This window comes from Haliotis cracherodii, unplaced genomic scaffold, assembly GCF_022045235.1.
Source record: "Haliotis cracherodii isolate W230 unplaced genomic scaffold, xgHalCrac1.p SCAF_1, whole genome shotgun sequence".
In the NCBI taxonomy this organism is placed as follows: Eukaryota; Metazoa; Mollusca; class Gastropoda; order Lepetellida; family Haliotidae; genus Haliotis; species Haliotis cracherodii.
In genome coordinates, this window is record NW_027266264.1 from 61,111,543 (window position 1) to 61,137,239 (window position 25,697).

The window sequence follows — 25,697 nt, forward strand, 5'->3', positions numbered from 1 at the left end:
TTCTTCAACTGTTGATCACATTGTCAACATACTCAGACCTTTTGACGTTGTTGGTGTCTGTTCGTGTTTGACACCCTCCATACCGAGGCGACCCTTCAATAACCACACTGGGTATAGTTCTATAATGTCATACTACCATCATTCTGAATATTATGCAGTTGTTCTTTGATATGATAAAAGATGATAATGCAGTGAGATGAGCGGATTGTGCATCATGTCCAACATCAACACATCCACTGGGACAAATAACCCAAACAATTATTGTGATTGTTCATTCTTTACATCAATACAAATTGAAAAGAAATAGCATTGCAAAAATGCAATTCACTGATAACAATTTGTTGTAGTTATGGTGTAGGAATTAATTATAATAAATATTTAAATTAGGCATGTCAAATTCATTTTTATTATTTTAATCAAGTACAATTCATAATCTATACCAATAAGATTCATCAACTTCCGTGATATTTGAAACAAACGTAAGAGTGAGTGAGTGAGTATGGTTTTACGCCGTTTTTAGCAATATTCCAGCAAATATCACGGTGGGGGACACAGGAAAATTGGCTTCACACATTGTAACCAGCTGGGGAATCGAACCCGGGTCTTCGGCATGATGAGCCAACGCTTTAACTACTAGGCTACCCCACTACACCAACAGACCTAGGAAGCCGCAAACAGACATTCTGCATATCCAAAGGCCTTTGGTCACAAGAGAAAACGGTCTTTTCCATTGCCGATTGAAAATGTTACCTTCCATGATGAATCTATTACAACATGCAGTGATGCTTGTCCAATGAAAATTGCCAAATATTTCAATATCAGGAGAAGAACATAATTTTATTTTTTTTGTATGGCCCGTCTCATTTATAATGAGCTTCTTAAACCCATGAAACAATACATCACAGTAGTTTGTTTGTTTGTTTGTTGTTTGACGCAGCACTCAGCTAGATTCCAGGTACATGATGGCAGTCTGCAAATAATCAAGTCTTGACCGGACAATCCAGTTTTTGACATCAAGAGCATCAATCCACCCAATTGGAATACAATCACATGCATCAACCAAGTAAGTGCGCCTGACCACCTGATCCTGTTAGTCGCCTCTTACGACAAGTATAGTCGCCATTTATGGGTTGCTGACGACCTATTCTACTCTGGATCTTCACAGGTCCACATCACAGTGACCACACCCAGACATGTTAACTCATAGTGACCTTCGAGTTCTCCATTTGTCTTTGTAGATCCCTAAACCAGGATCAGACAGTCCAACATTTTGATCACACTTGAGAACATCTTTGAGAATATGTTGCTTGCGCATTAACGCCTTCTAATCATACACCACTGATAGCCAATACCAAGAACTATGATAAACTATCCATTAGATGTTTATACTGGTCATCCATACTCATCATAGACTTCCTCATTCCATACATCATATTGTTCTAAATTTCATCACATCTTTTCATATGTCATCACATGCCCACACGATTTGCATGTTTTGGAGTACATATCCTCATCTTCGTCGTATGTTTCTTCACCAAAGTCATGTTCATGGGATCCTGAATCTTTCCTCCATAAGCTGCTTCTGACTGCCATCCGCAACTCTGCAGATAAGACAAGAGTGGATTGTAGTTCTCTGTCATTCAATCATAGGACGTTTTAGCCAAATTAATGGATATTCATGGACCAAACCACTCTTTGGCTGAATTTCTCTGAAAGGTCCTGTTATTCAATGGTTTACTGTGACACCCTGTTAATGCAGATGGTATGTTCCAGTTCGGGGATCAGGAAATCATGAGTATATGTCCCTTGTTAATTACCCTTTATGCATGATCAGTGTATCGTGTACATACAAACTTTCAGCAAATTAGTGGCCAAAATAATTCAACAGTTACACAATGACTCACATCTAGATTACAATCTCACATTTTACTATTGTGGGGGGAAAGTGTCTGCTTGTATTTGATTAATGTTGATTTGAAAGTGCTAGCCCAGGCAGCATAACAACAAGTACCATTATTTAACTTTTTAGGTATGATGCGGCCAAGGATCGAACCACGACCTTCCGCTCTGAGGTAGATGCTCTATCCACTAGACCACTGAGGCAGTCCTACAACCCTAGTGTGAGTATGTTTCCTCTTACAAAGTAGACACAACTTCTTAAATCACTGTAAAGGTGAATTTCGGTATAGATCCTTACATTGTTGTCATTCAAGTCCTGCACCATACAAATTGCCTTCACAGTGATTAAAGAAGTTGTTATCCATAAATGGTGTCTACTTTGTCATCCTTCAACTTCTAAGTAATGCCTATCCAACAATTCATGTTTCATCTATTGATCACATACCTTTAACTCTCTTATCAAACTTTTTCTGTTTGGACTTCTCTCTGTTCTGATCTCTCTTCTCATGTTGTTCCTCCAGTTTCTCCTCGTCCCCCCACACTTCCATGGCCCGATCTGTAACCTGTAGCAGCGAGTCATGCATCAGTAAGTCCCATATGACAGCTGACATACATCTCATTACCCAGAGGCTGGAGGAATAGCTAGTGCATGGACTAGGAACAAGGCAACTGCAATCACAATTCTAAACAAATATGAAACTGGTTGTCTCTTCAGTCTTGATACATCATAATGGTCATGATTTAAAAATGTTTCAATGTGAAATTCACATAAAATACCACTTTTCTATTGGACAAGAGGCCTGTCACATTACCATAGATACACTTCTAATTTTGTGCAAGCCATAAGTAGTATTTCCCCTATGAAGATCTGGGTTGGAATAGGTCTTCAGCAACCCATGCTTGTCGTAAGAGGCAACTAACAGGATCGGGTGGTCAGGCTCGCTGACTTGGTTGATGCATGTCATCCTCTCCCAACTGTGTAGATCATTGCTCATGATGTCAATCAATGGATTGTCTGTTCCAGACTTGATTATTTACTGAAAGCCATCATATAGCCGGAATCTTTCCGAAAGTGGCTTTAAACAACAAACAAACAATCAGCAGTAAGCACTGCAACCCGATCCCATCAACCAAATTGGGATTTTGTGATAGCTGTGATTAATGCCAGTGGAACCAATATTTCAGTCATATCACAAATGACTCTCTTCTTATACCTGCCCATGTGTGGAAGATGCTTACACTATTGACCACTGGATTTTCTTGTTGAGTGAGTGAGTATGGTTTTACGCCGCTTTTAGCAATATTCCAGCATATCATTGCGGGTGACACCAGAAATCGGTTTCAGACATAGTACCCATGTCGGACATCGAACCCGGGTCTTCGGCGAGACGAGCGAACGCTTTAGCCACTAGGCTACCCAACAGGCCTTTTTTCTGGCTGAGGTAGTATCAGTGCCCGATTGACAAAATTCAGAGCCATAAACTGTTGTGGTTCTCAATGGAGCTTCCAATCAGCAGCAACTTGTCAGTACCACTACTCCGTGGTTGAATAGGTCCTCTGCAACCCATGCTTGACGTAATAGGCAACTATGCTTGTCGTAAGGGGCGACTAACCGGATCATGTGATCAGGCTCGCTGACTTGGTTGATGTATGTCATCGTATCCCAGTTGCGTGGTTTGATGCTCATGATGTCAATCAGTGGATTGTTTGTTCCAGACTTGATTATTTACAGACCGCTGTCATATAGCTGGAATACTGCTGAGTGCGGCGTTAAACAACAAACAAACAAACAAGTACATCAAAGCACTCTTTTATGTTTTGGGTCCTGCAGGATAAATATTTATTTTCATAAGTCCATAAAAATAATCAGCTCTGGAGTTGACATCTTACGCGTGGTACAGTGGTAGTCCACAAGGAAATGTTGCAAGTCCTTTCTGAATTGTACTAGGCTCAGTCGAGCCACTGACTTATGTTAACTTTGAACATATTTCTATTACTTTTACTATTATCCCACTTGATAAGCAGCCACAATCTGGTGCCAGAACACCCTACTGTACCAAGTTTGTACACCTTCTGGAATTACCTCCCTTTCCTTTATACAATATAGAGATTATTCTGACCTGCTGAAAGCCACTGAATTGACATATCTGCAACTGACTGGAGTTACCTCCCTTACCTACTAACACAACAAACATCTAGCAGTTATCTAATGGTATCTCCTTAGTCAAGTGACTGTTCGAAATGCGAAATATGGTACGTCAATGGACTAGTACTATCAAACCCGCAAAAGTCCGGACTACTACAAGCTGCTGCAGACAAGTGCATGAACATCAGTAAGTATGTGCAACAACCATGAATGTGAGGTTAAACCCATATCACCTGAACTCACATCGCCATAAGCACACAATACAGCATCAAACAATGACTCTCGAGGTACTGCATCAGTGAGGTTTGCGGTTACCTCAGTCTCGAGGTACTGCCTCAGTGAGGTTTGCGGTTACCTGAGTCTCGAGGTACTGCCTCAGTGAGGTTTGCGGTTACCTGAGTCTCGAGGTACTGCCTCAGTGAGGTTTGCAGTTACCTGAGTCTCGAGGTACTGCCTCAGTGAGGTTTGCGGTTACCTCAGTCTCGAGGTACTGCCTCAGTGAGGTTTGCAGTTACCTGAGTCTCGAGGTACTGCCTCAGTGAGGTTTGCGGTTACCTGAGTCTCGAGGTACTGCCTCAGTGAGGTTTGCAGTTACCTGAGTCTCGAGGTACTGCCTCAGTGAGGTTTGCGGTTACCTCAGTCTCGAGGTACTGCCTCAGTGAGGTTTGCAGTTACCTGAGTCTCGCGGTACTGCCTCAGTGAGGTTTGCGGTTACCTCAGTCTCGAGGTACTGCCTCAGTGAGGTTTGCAGTTACCTGAGTCTCGAGGTACTGCCTCAGTGAGGTTTGCAGTTACCTGAGTCTCGAGGTACTGCCTCAGTGAGGTTTGCGGTTACCTGAGTCTCGAGGTACTGCTTCAGTGAGGTTTGCATTTACCTGAGTCTCGAGGAACTGCTTCATTGAGGTTTGCGGTTACCTGAGTCTCGAGGTACAGCTTCCATAAGGTTTGTGCCTACCTGAGTTTCGAGGTACAGCTTCATATCCCCCCATCTTGGATTATGCGGGTTCTTCCTGATGATGAACTTCAGTGCCGGTTCTCTTTGATCAAAGTCACAGTCCTTCAGGAGAAACCTCTTCTTTGCATCAGATTTAGTGATTAAACCATACTTTTCCTCATTTTGTCTGCATGCAAGATGAAACAAACATAATCAAACACTTAAAGATTCAACAATGTAAGATTCATATAATGTACCATTAAGACTCAACACTTAACATGCTTAATTAACAGCTTGTTATGTTTTTCATAAGAAAAGTATTTGTGTAATGATATTGTCTACAAACCTAGTCCAAAACTGAAATAAGCATATCATTAATATTCATAGCTTTGTATACCTAGTCTGCAACTCATCGTTTTGAAAAACCAATTGTGATTTTCAAATGGTTTTACAGGATGACCTGAATTGATTCTGCTTTCTGCAGTTTCAGGGTCTATAAAAGATAGGAAGGCTGCGTACTGTTGTAATACCCACGGACAACAATCACATCAACCGTTGAACACACTGCACACTGCAACACAGTTCCCACCTGCATATGTCAAACAAACACTGCACACTGCACACTGCAACACAGTCCCCACCTGCATATGTCAAACAAACACTGCAACACAGTTCCCACCTGCATATGTCAAACAAACACTGCACACTGCACACTGCAACACAGTCCCCACCTGCATATGTCAAACAAACACTGCAACACAGTCCCCACCTGCATATGTCAAACAAACACTGCACACTGCAACACAGTCCCCACCTGCATATGTCAAACAAACACATTAAATGGCTGAACTGACTTCACTGTCCCCACCTGCATATGTCAAACAAACACATTAAATGGCTGAACTGACTTCACGCTCCCCACCTGCATATGTCAAACAAACACATTAAATGGCTGAACTGACTTCACTGTCCCCACCTGCATATGTCAAACAAACACATTAAATGGCTGAACTGACTTCACAGTTCCCACCTGCATATGTCAAACAAACACATTAAATGGCTGAACTGACTTCACACTCCTCACCTGCATATGTCAAACAAACACATTAAATGGCTGAACTGACTTCACAGATCCCACCTGCATATGCCAAACAAACACATTAAATGGCTGAACTGACTTCACGCTCCTCACCTGCATATGTCAAACAAACACATTAAATGGCTGAACTGACTTCACAGATCCCACCTGCATATGTCAAACAAACACATTAAATGGCTGAACTGACTTCACGCTCCTCACCTGCATATGTCAAACAAACACATTAAATGGCTGAACTGACTTCACAGATCCCACCTGCATATGTCAAACAAACACATTAAATGGCTGAACTGACTTCACGCTCCTCACCTGCATATGTCAAACAAACACATTAAATGGCTGAACTGACTTCACAGATCCCACCTGCATATGTCAAACAAACACATTAAATGGCTGAACTGACTTCACGCTCCTCACCTGCATATGTCAAACAAACACATTAAATGGCTGAACTGACTTCACGCTCCTCACCTGCATATGTCAAACAAACACATTAAATGGCTGAACTGACTTCACGCTCCTCACCTGCATATGTCAAACAAACACATTAAATGGCTGAACTGACTTCACAGATCCCACCTGCATATGTCAAACAAACACATTAAATGGCTGAACTGACTTCACGCTCCTCACCTGCATATGTCAAACAAACACATTAAATGGCTGAACTGACTTCACAGATCCCACCTGCATATGTCAAACAAACACATTAAATGGCTGAACTGACTTCACGCTCCTCACCTGCATATGTCAAACAAACACATTAAATGGCTGAACTGACTTCACGCTCCTCACCTGCATATGTCAAACAAACACATTAAATGGCTGAACTGACTTCACAGATCCCACCTGCATATGTCAAACAAACACATTAAATGGCTGAACTGACTTCACGCTCCTCACCTGCATATGTCAAACAAACACATTAAATGGCTGAACTGACTTCACGCTCCTCACCTGCATATGTCAAACAAACACATTAAATGGCTGAACTGACTTCACAGATCCCACCTGCATATGTCAAACAAACACATTAAATGGCTGAACTGACTTCACGCTCCTCACCTGCATATGTCAAACAAACACATTAAATGGCTGAACTGACTTCACAGATCCCACCTGCATATGTCAAACAAACACATTAAATGGCTGAACTGACTTCACGCTCCTCACCTGCATATGTCAAACAAACACATTAAATGGCTGAACTGACTTCACGCTCCTCACCTGCATATGTCAAACAAACACATTAAATGGCTGAACTGACTTCACAGATCCCACCTGCATATGTCAAACAAACACATTAAATGGCTGAACTGACTTCACGCTCCTCACCTGCATATGTCAAACAAACACATTAAATGGCTGAACTGACTTCACAGATCCCACCTGCATATGTCAAACAAACACATTAAATGGCTGAACTGACTTCACACTCCTCACCTGCATATGTCAAACAAACACATTAAATGGCTGAACTGACTTCACGCTCCTCACCTGCATATGTCAAACAAACACATTAAATGGCTGAACTGACTTCACAGATCCCACCTGCATATGTCAAACAAACACATTAAATGGCTGAACTGACTTCACGCTCCTCACCTGCATATGTCAAACAAACACATTAAATGGCTGAACTGACTTCACGCTCCTCACCTGCATATGTCACAGACAGCCAATTCAAAGTGGTTGAGGAGGAAGGACTCCATAAACTCCTTCCCACATCCATCACACACGAGGTTGTCAACTGCCAGCACGGCACCTGCAACAACCATAGTCACCTCTGAGCTTCTGTTTATGTAAACACACCAACATACCAGAGCCATTAAGCCTACTGAGCCCTAACAGTACAGGACAAAGAATTAGTATACACATTATTGAGGTGATATCCCAGATAGACATCCCAGCTAATCATGCTTAAGTCACTATAGTCATACTTCAGCTGTGTTACCATGGTAATAGCCTATGTGAAAATGACCCTGCAATACACATATAATTTTCAAAATACAAATCTTCAGACTGTCATCATTTGCCTGCATCTGAATATTTTCTGGCACTAGCATCACAGGTCCATAAGGTAAATAAGAAATTTGGCCCCTAACCATGTTAACATACTGAGAATGAAAGAATATCTTGGAGTTTTTAGTATAATCAAGTCTAGGTCAAGAAAGCCTGTCGTTTATAGAGTGGACACTATGTGCCATCTTGGCACACACGATCACCACAACTGACCATCACTTATATCACAATGAGTCTGCTTGAAATGAGAGAATAGCCCAAAGTACTACAGGTCTCAGAAGTTTACTACTTCGGTAAAGCCCACGAACGTGGCTGGGGTTCTGTAGAACCTAGAAACATATTCAGCAATGAATAGGTGGAACCGTGATTCATGTGTCCAAGGGACATAACTCTTACAAGACTGGGTCCTATGCCCTGCCCAAAAATATGAGAATAACAACAAGGGGCTACCTTCAGGATGGATGATTTTCTTGTGTACATTCTGCAGAGCTTCATCGTCTTCTTCAATGTAGAACCCTCCACCAGAGTCAATCTCACGAGGTGGAGCCTTAACTTTGTGTTTGTCCCTGCAAACAAGCAGCATCACCATGGTTACATAGCTATCACAATGTTGAAATAGAGTAGAAGAAAGGACATTCTAATCAGTTCTTGAAGGATTCAGTGGAGAAATTCTTCAAATTCTTAAATACTTATTATATTGTGGGCTTTGTTAGCGCAAATAAACGTGTTTCAAATGCTTAGGAAGCATCTCACAAATAGAGATATAATAAGCCATCAGTTTAACATTTATTGAGCATTGACTCACAAATATGAATCTATTCAAACATAACTCAATTTATATGTTACCATGGTTAGTAAATATATGAAAGAAATTGAGTGAGTTGGGTATAACACCACTTTGAACTGAATTAGAGTGTTGGAAGAAAGTCCAAACCTCAGGTCATTTATGTTTGTGTCAAGTGAAACACAATGGCACCAAGTCGACAAGGATCACAAACGGCTTCATAATAGACATGAAGGAAAGTAAAAATACAATATCATACTGTTATCAACACTGGTCATTTTGCTTAAAGCTATCACTCCTGAACCATTTGTTAACATAAATTAGTGTTATTATTGATATGCATGATATAAGTGTATTTATCAAACCAGATGACTAATTCTGAACACAGTCCAAATGACAAGACTTGAGAATAATTTTCAAGTTTCTCCACAATAGTTGTTCATTCAGAAGCAGAGAAAAAGATAACCATGACTGATAAATACAGAGGAAACAATAATACCCATGATGTCCCTAGAGAGTAGGGTTCAAAGACACTGACATCCTTTTCCCTATCATATTTTGAAATAACTCTGGGATCATGGGACAAAGAACTAACATCACAAGAAAGATTCCCTTTAAGAATCACTTCCTTGATGTGAAGACATCCTCACAAAATGGTATAGAAGCAAACAGATTGGTAGGGATACCTTGAACAGCCTGAAGACCAAAATGTCAACATTACAAGTACCTGCAGGGTTTGAACCTGAGTATGAGAAACTTACAGGGTCACTTAAGTTGTAGGTGGTTTCAAACACAGTTTGAGTCAGAAATTGAACTCAGTTTCATTTGAGAATGCATGTCTTCTCAATATGAGTAAAAACTCATGCAGGCATGACTTATTTTTTAACTTAAGTTTGTTTGGAAAATTGGGGCCTCATGAAACAAACTATGACCAATGTTGTTCTAAGCTGAAGTCATATGATTGATTAGGTGCCAATGCACCTGACAGCCTTGAACTTTGGTCCAAACAATTATTCCCAGGCCTTCATATTGTCAAAATATTTCTGCAGTATAAAACAACAAATAAACAAACAAGCATAACCACTATGTATGATTAGGATAACACAAAACTTACGGTTTTCCCTCTGGATAAGGCCTACTCTGTAAGCGAGCCTGTTTTAGAAGGAGGGCTTTTTGCCTGTTTCTCTCTATCCTGGCCAGCTGTGCCTTGGTCAGTTTTGTTTCAGATTCCTGTGTATCAGGACTATGTGGACTGTCATCAACTGCATCTGTTTACAGCACATGTTTACAATGTATTAGATACATTGTTTCTGTCCCACCTTTCCATATAAGCCCTCTTAAATCCTTTATATCAACCCTTTGAGTCGATAAGTTTACAGACCCAGGATATCTTCAGATAAAGGAATAACACACCTTTAGTATCTAAATAGCGCAATAGGAAATAAAATAAATTTGTGATACACTAAGATTGGAAACATATCCAAGATTTGAGCAATTCCTGTAGTTACTTTTCATGCTTTATCAGAGAGCATGGATACAGACGGAAGTCTTTACACAACAGCATCAGCTATTGTTAACAAAAACAGCACCAAGACAAATCACGAGTGTTAAAGCCAGGAAACAAGTACCTTCCGACATGTTTTCTGCCTCAAGTAATTGAAAAACCACAAGCAGTCAGATTTCTATGGGAGTAATATCAGCATGTGTAGCCAACTGCAATCATGGCAATATCACAGTTGTGTTGATAAACAATTCAATACATGGAGGCTGCCATCTTGAAAGTTAGCGACATCTACAGTAATGGGAAGTAACTCTTTCTTCCTTTAGTCGAGTATTTGTAATCACAAATAGAGGCATAGAGTATTCAAACAACGCACTGGCAACATGAGAAACCTCAATGGTGTTACAGCGCTTAGACTGGGTTTCTGTCTACCTACACTACGCGTACCAACAGTGGAACCAGTTTAGCCGTTTCTTAACACTGTCACATATATATATTGGTATGTTGTGTACATGTATCTCGTTACGTTGTTTAGTGTACTATTTACAATGTTGTACTATTTATATTCAATATTTTTTTATCAATAATGTGTTAATTTATATTGTTTGTTTGTTTGTTTTTTTAACGCCGCATTCAGCAATATTCCAGCTATATGACAGCGGTCTGTAAATAATCGAGTCTGACCAGACAATCCAATGATTGACATCATGAACATCGATCCACGCAATTGGGATCGGTGACATGCATCAACCAATGCAAGTCAGCGAGCCTGACCACCCGATCCCGGCAGTCGCCTTTTACGGAAAGCATGGGTTGCTGCACCTATTCTACGTACCCGGATCGTATTTATATAACAAATTCAATTCTCAGATATATCACTAAAACCGATGGGGTTTTTTCAGATTGATATTAATTTATTTGAATTTGTGTTATGACAAAATTAATTATAGATGTTATATCGTAAATTCGTAAATTCAGTTATTTGATATCATTAAATCATTTATAGATAAAGCAACATGGAAATGTAATTTTCGATATTAAGTGAATTATTAATATTATTATAAGTGAATAAATCATGCAGTTAATGTGAAAAAGGGACTGATGAAAAAAATATAAATTCACATGACGAAATGAACATTTGGTTTCATGTATACACTTAAAAGATATGAATGAATTATTGTTATCACTAAATCGTAATTAAGATATTAAAAATACTTCTGATGTTTTAATAACACAAATTCGATTTGTTTTTAAAACATATCACAAAATAACAAACTTTTTTTTATATTAATCCAAATCTAAAAGTCGCATTTGTTATATCAAAAACTATTTCATGATTTCAATTATTTTGTATATCTTAAAATCGAATTTGTGACATCAATATTTCTGTTTGTGTAAAAAAGACGAGTTCTTGATAGCAAAATAGATCTAGATAAGCTAAAAGGCACCTCATACAGACTACATAATTTGGGTCAATTCTTGGCATTCTGGTAACAAACAATAATAGTAATTTAATACGGGCTTGTTGGTTATTTTGATTTCGACACTTTACACTGGGAATGTATTGTTTTACATATATTATAAGTCCATGTGAAAGCGACTTATCCAAATCTCCGGGTGCTGGGGTTGAGCTGTCGTTACGCAAGCCCAAGCTCCTCATAGCGATATCCCGTTGGCTCTATACTGTCAATGCGACCGAGAGTGTAACGAAGGTGCCACGCGCTGGAAAGGAGCTTGATGCAAGCTGTTACAAGGGAGGTAACTCCTAAATGTTTTGCACAATTACATAAACACAAACACGTGTTGACGGCAGGCTGTTGGAAGTAGCGATTAAACCACATTGCAATGCCAGAAGGTCCAGAACTTCACCTCGCAAGTAGATTCGTTAACTTTGTTTGCAAAGGAAGAGTATTTGCTGGGGAGATTATGAAGTCGGAGGTGCATAAAAGTAAGGATGTGAGCTGGGAACACGAAGAGTACACCATCTCGGCTTCGTCGCGAGGGAAGGAGTTAAAATTGACACTGACAGCTTTAGATGACAGGCCGAGCAATGACAAAAAGAAACCTGCAATCTCGCCACGATCCGTTGATATCATGTTTCAGTTTGGAATGTCTGGAAAATTCCATTTTTGTGGCATTGATGAAATGGAGAAACACTCTCATTTGAATTTCTACACCAAGGAGGAAGAAGGTTCAAATCGTAATGTGTTGAGTTTCGTTGACCAAAGGCGGTTTGGGAAGTGGAGCGAGGGGGCTGACTGGGGAGCTGATCGAGGGCCGTGTGTGATGTTCGAATATCCAGCGTTTAGGTAGTCAGAATCGTTAATTGAAAACTTATTTATCACACTGTTTGATAAACTACACAAACAGTGTACTCTGTTTATAAATAGGTTATGTCTCCATGGTTACTATGACTTTCAGTCAAGATGGTCATCAACTATGCTGATTAAATCACTAGTACTGTGGTCTATTATATTTATACATACCGGGGTACATCTATCAAACAGTCTGAAATAGTCTCATATATAATATGCTGTATTTTGTGACATATATATATATGAGAATAGGGCTGGGATGAGTCCAGATTTACTACCTGATTACCCATCCCCCCATTTACTCAACCCTACCCGGGTACCCGCTGTAGCTCTCAAGAGATATTTACAAAATGTCTGATTGGGAATTGTTTTAACATAGCCCTGGCAAAACATATTTAGATACATGTATTAAACAGTCTGGTCATGCATACACTGAAGTTGACTTAAGTTATATCTTTATTGAACCATCGTCAGAAAGAATGGATGCATAGTCAAAAAGAAATGCGAACATTAGTGACTTGTAGTGTAACCATACAGTTCTGGATATTTTATGTCATTAAACAATATATCTCGTAACTAACCACGGGTCCAGGTAGTCCTGTGGGTACCCGGGTCCTACTCAGTTACCCAACTGACCTGAGTACCTAAGTTTCCCATCCCAGCCCTTTTAGAGAAGCATTAGAAAAAAACCCATTTATTTACTTATTTATCTTCTGTGAAAACAGTGAAAATTTTTGACAGTGAAAGTTGGGATATCAGCCTCATGGTCACCATGCCAGGGGCACAAGTGGCTCAGTCTGATAGCATGCAGCAACACGCTGTGTGGTGTTGCATCCCTTAGCTAGATGTGCCAGAAGACAATGACCTTGGTTTGAATCCAGGTTTTCCCTGATTATGTTCATAGGTTCATCAGCTCTCTACTCATGTACATGAGAGTTTCACCAAAGTGGTAATTTTTAATGTTATGATCGAGCTGTAAGCCATTCCCCCCAAATCAAACTGATATTATGATATAGCAGAAGAAAATATTTAAAAGCAGTGTTAGACCCCGCTCACTTAGTTATAACACTGCGGTTTCAGACAGAGAGTGTTGGACAACCTTCACCAGGCAGCTTTCAACAAACCAATCTGTGAAGTTTTGCTCAACCAGAAGTACTTCAATGGTATTGGAAACTATCTCCGAGCAGAAATACTATACAGGTAGGTGCTGGAGTCAGTAATGGGGCAAGGCTAACTACTCTCTCACCCACCTGTTCTACTTGCAGTAATTTTGTGTTGGGAACAAACTAAGCTGTCATCACGATCACCATAGACTCGTTCAAACAGGTCTTATTCAAATGAGAGGCAGCATAGTGGACAGAATCTTTTGAATCTTGAATCTTGACTCTTTTGTTTGTTTGTTGTTCAACGCCAGCTGTATGACGGCGGCCTGTAAATATTCGAGTCTGGACAAGACAATCCAGTGATTAACATGAGCATTGATCCACGCAAATGGGATACAATGATATGCATCAAACAAGACACCGAGGCTGACCACCCGATCCCGTTAGTCCCTTCTAAGGCAATTAATCGTATTTCCGGGACTTGCCGCAGATGTTTTCAAACAGATTATTAGAACTCCATTCAGCGATAAACGGTTGATTATGCAATGAGAAGCATTATGTGCAAATGTACAACGAACAACAATACAATCATGTCTGTGTAACTCTCAGTTTTAAAAATGTACATAAATTTTGGGAGCCATGTGTTACCGCGCGTAGTAACCGAGGTAGCGCTTTATCTAAGAGCACAATAGCGAGGGATCACTGTTTGTCATAGTAACCTAATTTTGAAAATGATATATGTAAAATAATGTGCATGGAAAATGAAACATATATTTGTAAAGGTATATATAAATAAAATGTCATATGTAAAATGATATAAATGTATGTAAATTATTGTCTGCATTTGACAGAGGTGGAGTGCGGCCATTTGAATGTGCACGGTCAGTGCTGGAGAAACTGGCCCCTGGTCAGGAAGAGAAGAAAGTGGTGGTCAAGTCTGAGAGTCCAGACATCCTGCAAATGTGCAACCTCCTGCCTCTAGAGGTCATTGAAATAGGTGAAACTTGTTGCTTGTTTTGAAGTTAGTCAAGATGAACACAGTTGGCTGCATGGTTTGGACAGTAGTGGTTGGGTGATCTGTGGGCAGTGGCTACTCTCATCTGTGTCCTGAGTGACTGTCAGTTTACCATTATAATGCTCACAACATCAACCACTGTATTATTTGCTCAAGGCTTTGAGCAATTTGAAGAGAGCTGTAAGAGCCAGTGAGTAAGTGTGGTTTTATGCCGCTTGTAGCAATATTCCAGCAATATCATGGCGGGGGACAACAGAAATGGGCTTCACACATCGTACCCATATCGGGAATCGAAACCGGGTCTTCGACAGGGCGAGCAAACGCTTTAACCACTAGGCTACCCAACCTCCCCAAAGCTGTAAGACATACGGAGGGGTAGTCCAACTAGTCCATACCTGATCTCGGACTTGTCGTTCATGTAACTACCATACTGATAACTTCGATCAGGGGGCAAATCAAGTTCCATTTAATAAACTAGTGACCGTATCTAACCCAGATTCATAGTACTGATGCTTTATTATCGTGTTCATAAAACATTTTTATGCTCTTTGTAACGTTTTGTAAAATATGTAAAGTTTCAGAAATTCCAGTATATATATGATGTATCTAAGGTTAATATCATTTTGTCTTGGGATCATGCAGGCCTTCTTGCAGACAAAAACATTTCTTCTTTAATATATGATTCCACTGTAACAAGAATGTCGTGGATTTGGCAGGGGCAACCGGGTATGGTCTTTATGGCGAGAAATCCTTCACCAAGTTCACCGATTGGCTCCAGTGCTACTACAATCCTGCGATGAAGAACATGGCAGACCACAACAAGAGAACCATCTGGTTCACCGGAGACCCGGGACCCATGGTGCCAAAAGGTGAGGCCACATAGGATCAATTTGCTGTACAGAGTTGCCTCCCTTCCCTTGCTCATGGACAATTGTTTGTTGTTTAACGTCGCACTCAGCAATATTCCAGCTATTTGACGGCGGTCTGTAAATAATCGAGTCTGGACCAGACAGTCCAGTGATTGATGTCATGAGTGAGTGAGTATGGTTTCACGCCACTTTTAGCAATATTCGAGCAATATAACGGCGTGGTCACCAGAAATGGGTTTCACACAGAATTGATCTATGCTGTTGGAATACAATTACATGAATCAACCAAGTCAGCAAGTCTGTCCACCCAATCCTGTTTGTCGCCTCTTACTTCAACATGTTCAAGCATGGGTTGCTGCAGACCAATTCTTACCTGGATCTTCACGGGTTCTCATGGGACTAACATAGTAAATGTCTAAGATAGGCTATCCACCCTTATTACTCTGAAAACATTATGATATTGTTAAAAATGGTCCAGACTTGATTATTTACAGACTGCCGTCATATAGCTGGAATATTACTGAGTGTAGCGTAAAGCAACAAACAAATAAACAACAATTGTAAATAGCAACTTGCTCTAAGCATGTATATACGTGTTTCAGTTATCTAATTTTTCATTCAGAACAGGGGCAGTCGGGTAGCCTAGTGGTTAAAGCGTTCGTTCACCACACAGAATACCCGCGTTCGATTCCCGACATGGGTACAATGTGTGAAGCCCATTTCTGGTGTTCCCCTGATATTGCTGGAATATTGCTAAAAGCGGCGTAAAACCATATTCACTCACTCACTCACTCCTTCAGAACAATAAATAAATAAAATAAACAACAATCTTAAAATAGCAACTTGCTCTATGCATGTATATGCATACATGTGTTTCAGTTATCTAATTTTGTTTCAGAACAACAAACAAATAACCAACAATCTTAAATAGCAACTTGCTTTATGCATGTATATGCATATACGTGTTTCAGTTATCTAATTTTGTTTCAGAACAACAAACAAATAACCAACAATCTTAAATAGCAACTTGCTCTATGCATGTATATGCATACATGTGTTTCACTTATCTAATTTTGTTTCAGAACAAAAAACTAAGAGGGTGAAGAAGACTTCCAAGATAGTGAAGAGGAAGGTAGAACAGATGGTGGTAAGTAGAATACACCAAGATACACCCAGGAGACTTGTGCAACTAGAATGCACGATAATTAGCCTTGTTTGTGGAAAGAGAGATAAACTTTACGCGATCAATAAACAATTTGACGAACAGTGAAGAGCTTGTAAATGGAAATGAGTTTTGAATTTAAAATATTTTTAGTTTAACTGTCTCATTAATTGGTGCATTCCCAGGGAAACATCCGTCTAAATCTGTGTGTCTGTCCTGATACAAATGATTGCTATGATTAAACTATCCCAGTCCAATGTGTTGATGACTGGAATGTCCTCCATGTAAGAGGCTTTCACTGAGCTCATTTAAAGTCATGACAGTCAAAACTTGTGATATTTTCATGGTTTATAGGAAGCAGGTGAAGAACTGCCAGAGGTTCTTCAGTCTCCAACTAAGAAAAAGAAAACAGATGGCAGAATGACAAGAAAAAAACTTCATGACACAGTTGAAAAGGAAACCAAACCAAAACCAAAACCAAAGACAGCTAAAACAGAAAAAGTTAAAAGGTCAAAATCGGTTGAAAATGTGAAGGCAAACAATGCAAGGACCCAGAAAGTGGCCAAATCATCCACATCACAAGAAAAGGTTGCCAAGTCCTCCAGAGGGAAGCCAGGCAGAAACAGAAAATCAAGTGATGTAGATGAAGGTGTTGGGGACAGCTTGACCAATGTAGGGAAGCGGGCAGAGGTCAAGGTCAAGGTCAAGGGTGGTGCAAGGAGGACCACCAGGACCTGCTCCAGAGAGTCCAGGACAAGTTCTAGTTCTGGGGATGTGAACAGTTCAGTCAAAAAGTTGAAAAATAATGGGAGGGGCATCAGACAATCTTGCAAGAGATGAGTCAGTTGAATATTTGTTCTTATTCGGACATTTTTAGAAATATATAATAGGTACAACATGAAATTTTAGAGACCAACCCTGGAAATGTAAATAGTACTAGAAAGCTATATGTATGCCTTTACTTCTTTACTTGAATTAATAGTTTATTGGTATTATACCTCAAATCAACCTGACAGAAATGTTCTAAACTGTGAAACAAGTGTCTAATTATGATCTGGTCCAAATGTATAATAAATGAGTCTGACTAAGTGAGATGTAAGAAGAAGTGGGGAGTGTGGCGTACATGTTCGATCAACCATCCATCGACTATCCATCGGCCATCCATCAACCATCCATCAACCATCCATTAACCAACCAATCGACCATCCATCGACCATTCATCACAGGACCATCACTGCATGTTTTTAAATAAATGTAACAACACAATATAGGCTTTTGTTTTCTTTAGTCTAAAAAAAACTTCTTAATATCGTTTTATTCTTCATGTGTTTGTAGACAGCCTCAGTGTTGTAGTGGACAGAGCGTCTGCCCGGAGACTGGGAGGTCGGTAGTTCTATCCCGTCGTGTCATTCCAAATGAGGTTTAAATTGAGGTACTTGTTGTTACCCAGCCTGGCGCGCGGCATTAAGGGAATAAAACAAGGACCGATTAGCTCTGAGCTTGTATAATGTGTCTGAGAGGGATATCCATGTTAAACTGCGACATGGTATCCCAGTGGGGTAGCACTATAAAACCAGCATTAGTCCAGACTATTACAAGCCCTCAAACACACATGGCTTAGTACAATAATCTTAACACAACGTTAAACCCCATTTCACCTCATCTCATCTCATCTCATGTTTTTGTTGGTATGATAAAGTTTTTACCTCATAGCTGATTAGGGTAATACCCTTTATAGCATACCAAATTTCAACCGTATGGTGATTTCGGGCCAAACTTGGTGTCAAGAATACCAGGCTCAGTGTGATTGTGCGGCAGCCTCTCAGGATGCTCTGTGTATATCTTTGTTCATCATCTACCACTGGTCAGCTTGGACCTTGCGGGGTTATTTATTAAGCGATCGATATAGCAGAAATACAACAAAAAACTTTCAAAAATGAGTGAAACGTCCGTACAATATTTATGTTTAATCCACCAAACCACTAACAGCAAACATCACGGGTTGGTTAACCGATCCAGTAGACCCCAGGATCGCATGCTGCGTGTGCTTGTGCCACCACACACAATGGCGTTTCCCTTACTCTCATTAATCTATTCTTGTCCAGACTCGATTGTCTACAGTCAGTCAGGATATGGCTAAGCAACATCCACGTTCACCTGTGAAAAACAAATACGTGAAATGGAGATGTTATTTCTCCATTCTAGATATCTAACGACGCAACATCCTTTAGTTTTCATGTGCACACTCTTCCCACTTTGAAAGGCCCGTCGACTCGTATTGGAACAGTTGTCAAGGCACCAGTAGAAAACTGACAGTGGGAGGTATGGGACACGGTTGTTAAGGCACCAGTAAAAAAACTGAAAGTGGGCGATATGGGACATGGTTGTTAAGGCACCGGTAGAAAACCGACAGTGGGAGATCTGGGACACGGTTGTTAAGATACCGGTAGAAAACTGACAGTGGGAGATATGGGTCACGGTTGTTAAGGCACCGGTAGAAAACCGACAGTGGGAGATATGGGACACGGTTGTTAAGGCACCGGTAGAAAACCGACAGTGGGAGATATGGGACACGGTTGTTAAGGCACCAGTAGAAAACCGACAGTGGGAGATATGGGACACGGTTGTTAAGGCACCAGTAAGAAAACTGAAAGTGGGCGATATGGGACATGGTTGTTAAGGCACCGGTAGAAAACCGACAGTGGGAGATAGGGGACACGGTTGTTAAGGCACCGGTAGAAAACCGACAGTGGGAGATATGGGACACGGTTGTTAAGGCACCAGTAGAAAATCGACAGTGGGAGATATGGGTCACGGTTGTTAAGGCACCGGTAGAAAACCGACAGTGGGAGATATGGGACACGGTTGTTAAGGCACCAGTAGAAAATCGACAGTGGGAGATATGGGTCACGGTTGTTAAGGCACCGGTAGAAAACCGACAGTGGGAGATATGGGACACGGTTGTTAAGGCACCAGTAAAAAAAACTGAAAGTGGGCGATATGGGACATGGTTGTTAAGGCACCGGTAGAAAACCGACAGTGGGAGATATGGGACATGGCTGTTAAGGCACCGGTAGAAAACCGACCTTAAGAGTTATGGGTGACTGTAGTTGAGGTATCAGCAGATCCGAAAGTGGGAGATATGGGACACGGTTGTTAAGGCACCAGTAGACCCGGCATTTGGAGATATGGGACACGGTTGTCAATGTACCAGTAGACCCGGCAGTGGGAGATATGGGACACGGTTGTTAGGCACCAGTAGACCCGGCAGTGGGAGATATGGGACACGGTTGTTAAGGCACCGGTAGACACGTTTGTTGCTGAATAGATCAAAGTATAAATACATTGTGCTCATGCCATCACAATCTTACAGAAAGTGAACGGCGAAAACATGCCTGGACTGACGGAAGCCCAACACCAACAACGCCATCGGTCGACTTCATACTGGAGAATCATCTTCAGTTGTAGCCATGTTTTTTTCCACGTAGCACGATGCACCATTTCAAGACTCTGGAACCGTTATCAGACACACGTGACCTTTCCAGATCCGGTCGACCATGTATCACACAAGGGACACTTACGTGAAAGAACCACCACGGCCACCTCTACAACTACAGCAAATGCGTTGGATATGAGCCCAAACAGTGAGGAGCTGTTTACGCGCTGAAGATATTCGCGGTAGACGACCAGTTCAAGGCGTGATTTTGATGGACCTGCATCGTCGGCTTTGACGTCAATAGTATCAAGGTGACGGAGTATGGCCACAACTGCGATGGGTAGAGTATTGCGCTTTAAGAGTGGACAGGGCTTGGTTTCGATGATGACGGACGTGTTATTCAGGTGATTTTGTCCCCTTTATGTATAACGAGCGCAACATCCACTTACTTGGTATACGTGACCATTGTAATGGGCGGTGGGATACTAGTAACTATACTTTCTTGCTGACCCTCTCCCCCCTCCAAAACACCCCCACCCCCATGAGATTCATTTGAACCAGTGGCTTAAAACCCCACTCACTCCTTCATTGTGACAGTTGCATTAAGTATGACACGTTGAACAATAAACAAGTACATAATGGTCTTGAAATTGATTTCGCTGTCGAACTGATAATTCTGGTAACCACAACAATCGAGGTTCCGTCTTCGGAGTTATTCATCCATGTCGGACAAGATGTGGTAGATAGTAGTGGCAAAACAGCCAAGAAAGCCATAATGTGCATGTGGTGTATAGCCAGAGCAGGAATTAAGTCAGGTCTGGTGTTGTGTTTGGCCGCTGTATATATTTGAAGGCTCGAATGACAGCTCCTGATAATAATTATGATGGATTTCGAGCTAAGCTATGTAATGGCTCTGTTGTCGAACAAACCCAGCGGACGAGGCAGCGCGTACGTTTGTGTCGTGTTGGCCACGTGTTACTCATATCATATGGAAGATATTGATGGATTGGCTAATTTAATTTTTGTCAGTTCATTAAAGTGTTATTACATCTAGAATATATGAAGCTTCAGCCGTCCTGGATTGTCAGACCTGGCGCCGTATAGGCACGTCTGTAATACGTACACCAGACAAACCACGTACATTCCTCTTTTTTGGCGTAGAAGGACTAAATACCTTAAGAGAGTCTGGTTTCTGTTGGTGATTATAGCGTAACCCTTTTTTATAGACCCTACAAGCTGTGTCCACCCCTTTCGGCACCACGAGCATCTAACCGTAACTTGCAGAATTCTATCCGGCCATTTTGACAATCTCGTGTCATCACGGGATAAGCCCAGTGCGATTCAGTTGATCAGTTCTTCCAGCGGTCGAATTGGTGACCAACTCGTGTCCTTCCGGGATGAGCCGAATGTAGATTACGGAATGATGCGAGAGGTGACGAATGCACTGGTCCTGTAAATTTGGAGGCGTAGTTTTCATAGCTTCGGCTAATATTGATGAACCGAATGGTATGATCAAACAAAGACAGGTCATGTTTGTTCGCCAGGTACCTCGGTCACCATTTATGAGGTTAACGATCACAAAGGGCAGTCGGGTAGCCTAGTGTTTAAAGCTTTCGCTCGTCACGCCGAAGACCCGCGTTCGAATCCCGACACGGATACAATGTGTGAAGCCCATTTCTGGTGTCCCCCGTCGTGATATTGCTGGATATTGCTAAAAGTGGCGTAAAACCATACTCACTTACTCACTCATTTAAAGATGACCATCGTCGATACTACTGCATCCATGGGCTTATATACACGACGTTCATCTTCCCGGGGCAAGAGAGTTAGCTGACTATTAAACTCCAGTTTCCAGAAACTAGACCTTTATAACAAATGTTATATTTGGGATGACACTTTCTTCGTAAAGTACAGATTCTCGTACTTTTTTGGGTTGAGTCCCGTCCGGGATTCGAACCCACACTGCCAGAGTGAGGCACCCAGCACACAAAGTCAGTGTGGGTTCGATTCTCAAAGTACGAGAATGTGTACTTTACTGAGAAAGTGTTATCCTCAATGTAACATTTGTTACATTTGACCACTTTTTAAATGGCACTGTGTGTTCATAGACTTTTATAGTCAGTTAACTCCCTTGCCTCGGGAAGATGCACGGCGTTCTGGTGACGGAAGAACCTCTGTAGTGTGTTCAAGATTGTGAAGTGTTGACAATTATGCTGACATGACCTCGGCAAATTTAGTGTGCTGCTTGCTCCGGGATGATAACGTCCACCAATATTGGTGTTCTGGGATGATGGCGATGATGTGTCCGTAGCTAATGGCGTCTAAGCACCAGATACACCTGATTTATGTTCGAGAGCCTCTCGGGGTGAAGGAAGCCGTGAATTACACGAGTTGAGCAGATGTCATGATGGTTTGTGGAACTCGTGCGTGACAAGACCCCGACAGTGGTTCACCGAGATCCTTTTTATCATAGTAATTTGACAACCACCACACCTGTAAACCAAGCTACACCTGTAGATCATGCTAATGGGAGTTGTATGTGGCGCGGTGCGGTTGGGTAGCCTAGTGGATAAAGCGTTCGTTCTTCAAGCCGAATGAGTCGATTCGGCTCATTGGGAGAATGTATGAAGCTCACGTCTTGTGTCCCCCGCCTTGATATTGTTGGAAGCAGGACCTGACTGCCCATGTTGACATGGAAGGGCTCCTTACATGTCTGGTGTCGACGAATGGGCTCCTATGTTGTCCTGGATTCAGCCCAATGACATCTGCTGGGACACCAAGTGCTATGGCGTTATTGGTGTGTAAATAAAAGCGCCAACCCTTTCCATTTTCATAAGAAATCGATTGTACGATTCCATGTATATCATGAGCATGTGTTTATGAATCCCTATCGAATAGTTATGATACCAGGTGTTCTCGAAAAGGTGAGCGTATCCTGCCCCATCGACGGTACCCGTCATAAACACACGCAAAGACAAGTTATTTGTGCATCGAAAAAAAACACGGGAACATTTGGTACAATTGAAAATCGTGAATTGCATCTTTTTGTCACTGATGCGTCAAATTTCTATATGTCCTCCACGTGTCTATACCATTTTGAAGCCTTTACTTGGGCCTTGGATGTTGTAACCTTAATCAAACAATTGTTTTTATGCAAGAGTCGTATAAGGCTCTTTGAAATCTTTGTGGAAAGAGCATGGTCGAGTTTACCTCAAACGTTGGCACCAAGCTGCTGGAGTGAAGGTAACTGTTCTGGGTGTCTTTTTTCTTAATGCTTCAACATTATTCACGTACAGTAAAGTACGGTTATAACGAACTCAAGGGGACTACTAATTTTAGTTCGTTATAACCGTAGTTCGGTATAAGCATATATACAGCATAAATACAGCAAATAGTCGGGACCAAAAAGTAAGTTCGTTATATCCGTCAGTTCGTTATAAGCGTGTTCGTTATAACCGTAGTTTACTGTAGTTTGAAGACAGAAACGCAAAATCATTTTCCTTCTTTATGTTAATCAATGAGTTTGGATATAGAGCTATTATGATCGTTGTCTATATTTCATCGCGCCTGGAAGTATTTATGTATCGGGAGAAAGTTGCCCAGGACCAGATTTTCTCCGTTATGGCGTTCGTGGGCTTTCCTCCCTCCTGACGTTGACACATCATGATGTAATGTTAACCTTATGGGGATTCTGGATCAGAAAAGGTCCACGATTGTTAGATTATTAGTCTTAAATGGTGAACGAATGGACAGATCACGGATGGTCAGACTCAAGCTCTTTGTGTCATCGTACCCGTGTCTCATGCTATCAGTCACTGAAGTTTAGTTACCTGGTCAAGGCCGCCGTGACAGCTGGATCATTCTGCCCGCGGTGTTAAACAACGCCCACTCTCTCTCACTACATAACTCACATATTGTTCATAGCAGCGCTAAACCAAACTGACTGACTCACTGACGGATGCAGGTTAATGTGTAGTTCTGTTTGAATAAAGGTGCCATGGTTGCATTCAGCCGAATCTCAATATCTACTTCCGGTTTAGACGGGTTGACACAAATAGAGTAGATGTGTGGTTCTTGCCCTACACCTGCCATCACGTCCATTATCTCCACATAAACACATGTTTGGATCAGCCCCAAGTTGAACACTCTCCACCCTACCAATATATTGTTTGTAGGTATAGTAATGTAGGTCTATCGCAAACACAGCCTCGGTCGGTAATGGCTTTCCCAAACGACCTCATGGAAACACACGAGACATCCGGGGACTCCGTGTATGAATCCAGACAAAATCAGACTGGGCCTGTGGGTGCTCGCACTTAATAGTACCTCAATTTTTCATTTCAGATTATCATTTAACGACCGACAAACCTGGTTGTCATAATTTTAATTTTCGCCATATTACTGAATCACAATTCAATCTTTACAGCAGACTCCTAACACCAGTTTTTCTGCATGAAGTTTATTAAGTGTGAAATAATATAGCTGAGTCATCATGTTTAGACGTTCGGGAGCATGTGAAATATTTTAAACACGCCGTCAAAAGTCAGTACCGATGACTTTCTCTGATATATCCTTAGTGATTGGTGAATGTTTGTTTTTACCTCGCTGAAAGATTAGTTTTGCAGGATGAGATAGTTTTGGACCAGAAACATCAGTGGTTGGTAGCATCAGCCGTGATCCACGCCGTCATGGATGACATCCAATCAACAATATAACAATGTAACCAACTCATCTACACTTTAGTCTCATCTTAAAACAGGTTATGGGTACTGGGGATCTTCTTTGCTGCTGAATCCACATGCAATTCCTAGACGCCGATACTTCTTACTTGCCGATGCGAATACTGATGGGTAAGACTACCACCAATTCTAATGATGTAAGTGATAGCATACCACTGTCATAAGTTTTCAGTGCTGATACTTCAAAGCCAAGACCAAAGCAACAATTACAAACGTTACCAAAACGTTACTAGGCTGAAAACAGTCTCGCAAACACCTCAAACCACAGGTTCAAAACACAACTATGATACCCGTATCAAATACATTACGATTGAATAATCATTACTTCTTTGTTTCATGTTTATCATGGGTTTGCTTTCTTTTGCCCGGCAGTGTACTATTGTTAATGTTAAATGATGATAAAAGAAATGGTAATTCCCACACTTCATCCGTAATTTCCACTTACCATAACAATCACTAAAGCTAATGCTGGTCGATTTGTGCCACAGCCAAACCCAATGATAAAGTTAACTCTAAACCCAACAACGACGGTTATGAGGATGAAGATGATGATGAGGATGGCGTTTAAGATCATCGCGGCGGAACCTAGTTCCCACAATCTAATTACCTTGCACACTCATACATTCTGCCCCAATAACATATTGCCACCTACTCAATTGTGCCATTGAAAACA

The 25,697-nt window shown here is 41.2% G+C and overlaps 2 protein-coding genes across 2 annotated transcripts; one reads left to right on the top strand and one right to left on the bottom strand.

The window, feature by feature from the left end:
- Positions 1–360: 360 nt before the first annotated feature.
- Positions 361–10,641, bottom strand: LOC139466775 (DNA repair protein complementing XP-A cells homolog). The gene is made up of 7 exons (XM_071248454.1): positions 10,513–10,641; positions 9,999–10,152; positions 8,551–8,666; positions 7,738–7,843; positions 5,001–5,166; positions 2,345–2,462; positions 361–1,601 (listed from the first exon to the last, which is right to left on the bottom strand). The coding sequence occupies exons 1-7, from the start codon at positions 10,520–10,522 to the stop codon at positions 1,450–1,452; spliced, it is 822 nt and encodes a 273-aa protein (XP_071104555.1). The 5' UTR covers positions 10,523–10,641; the 3' UTR covers positions 361–1,449.
- A 1,521-nt stretch (positions 10,642–12,162) lies between these two features.
- LOC139466783 (endonuclease 8-like 1) lies at positions 12,163–18,103 on the top strand. The gene is made up of 6 exons (XM_071248467.1): positions 12,163–12,694; positions 13,781–13,900; positions 14,655–14,800; positions 15,535–15,687; positions 16,770–16,834; positions 17,204–18,103. The coding sequence occupies exons 1-6, from the start codon at positions 12,231–12,233 to the stop codon at positions 17,687–17,689; spliced, it is 1,434 nt and encodes a 477-aa protein (XP_071104568.1). The 5' UTR covers positions 12,163–12,230; the 3' UTR covers positions 17,690–18,103.
- The last annotated feature ends 7,594 nt before the right edge of the window (positions 18,104–25,697 follow it).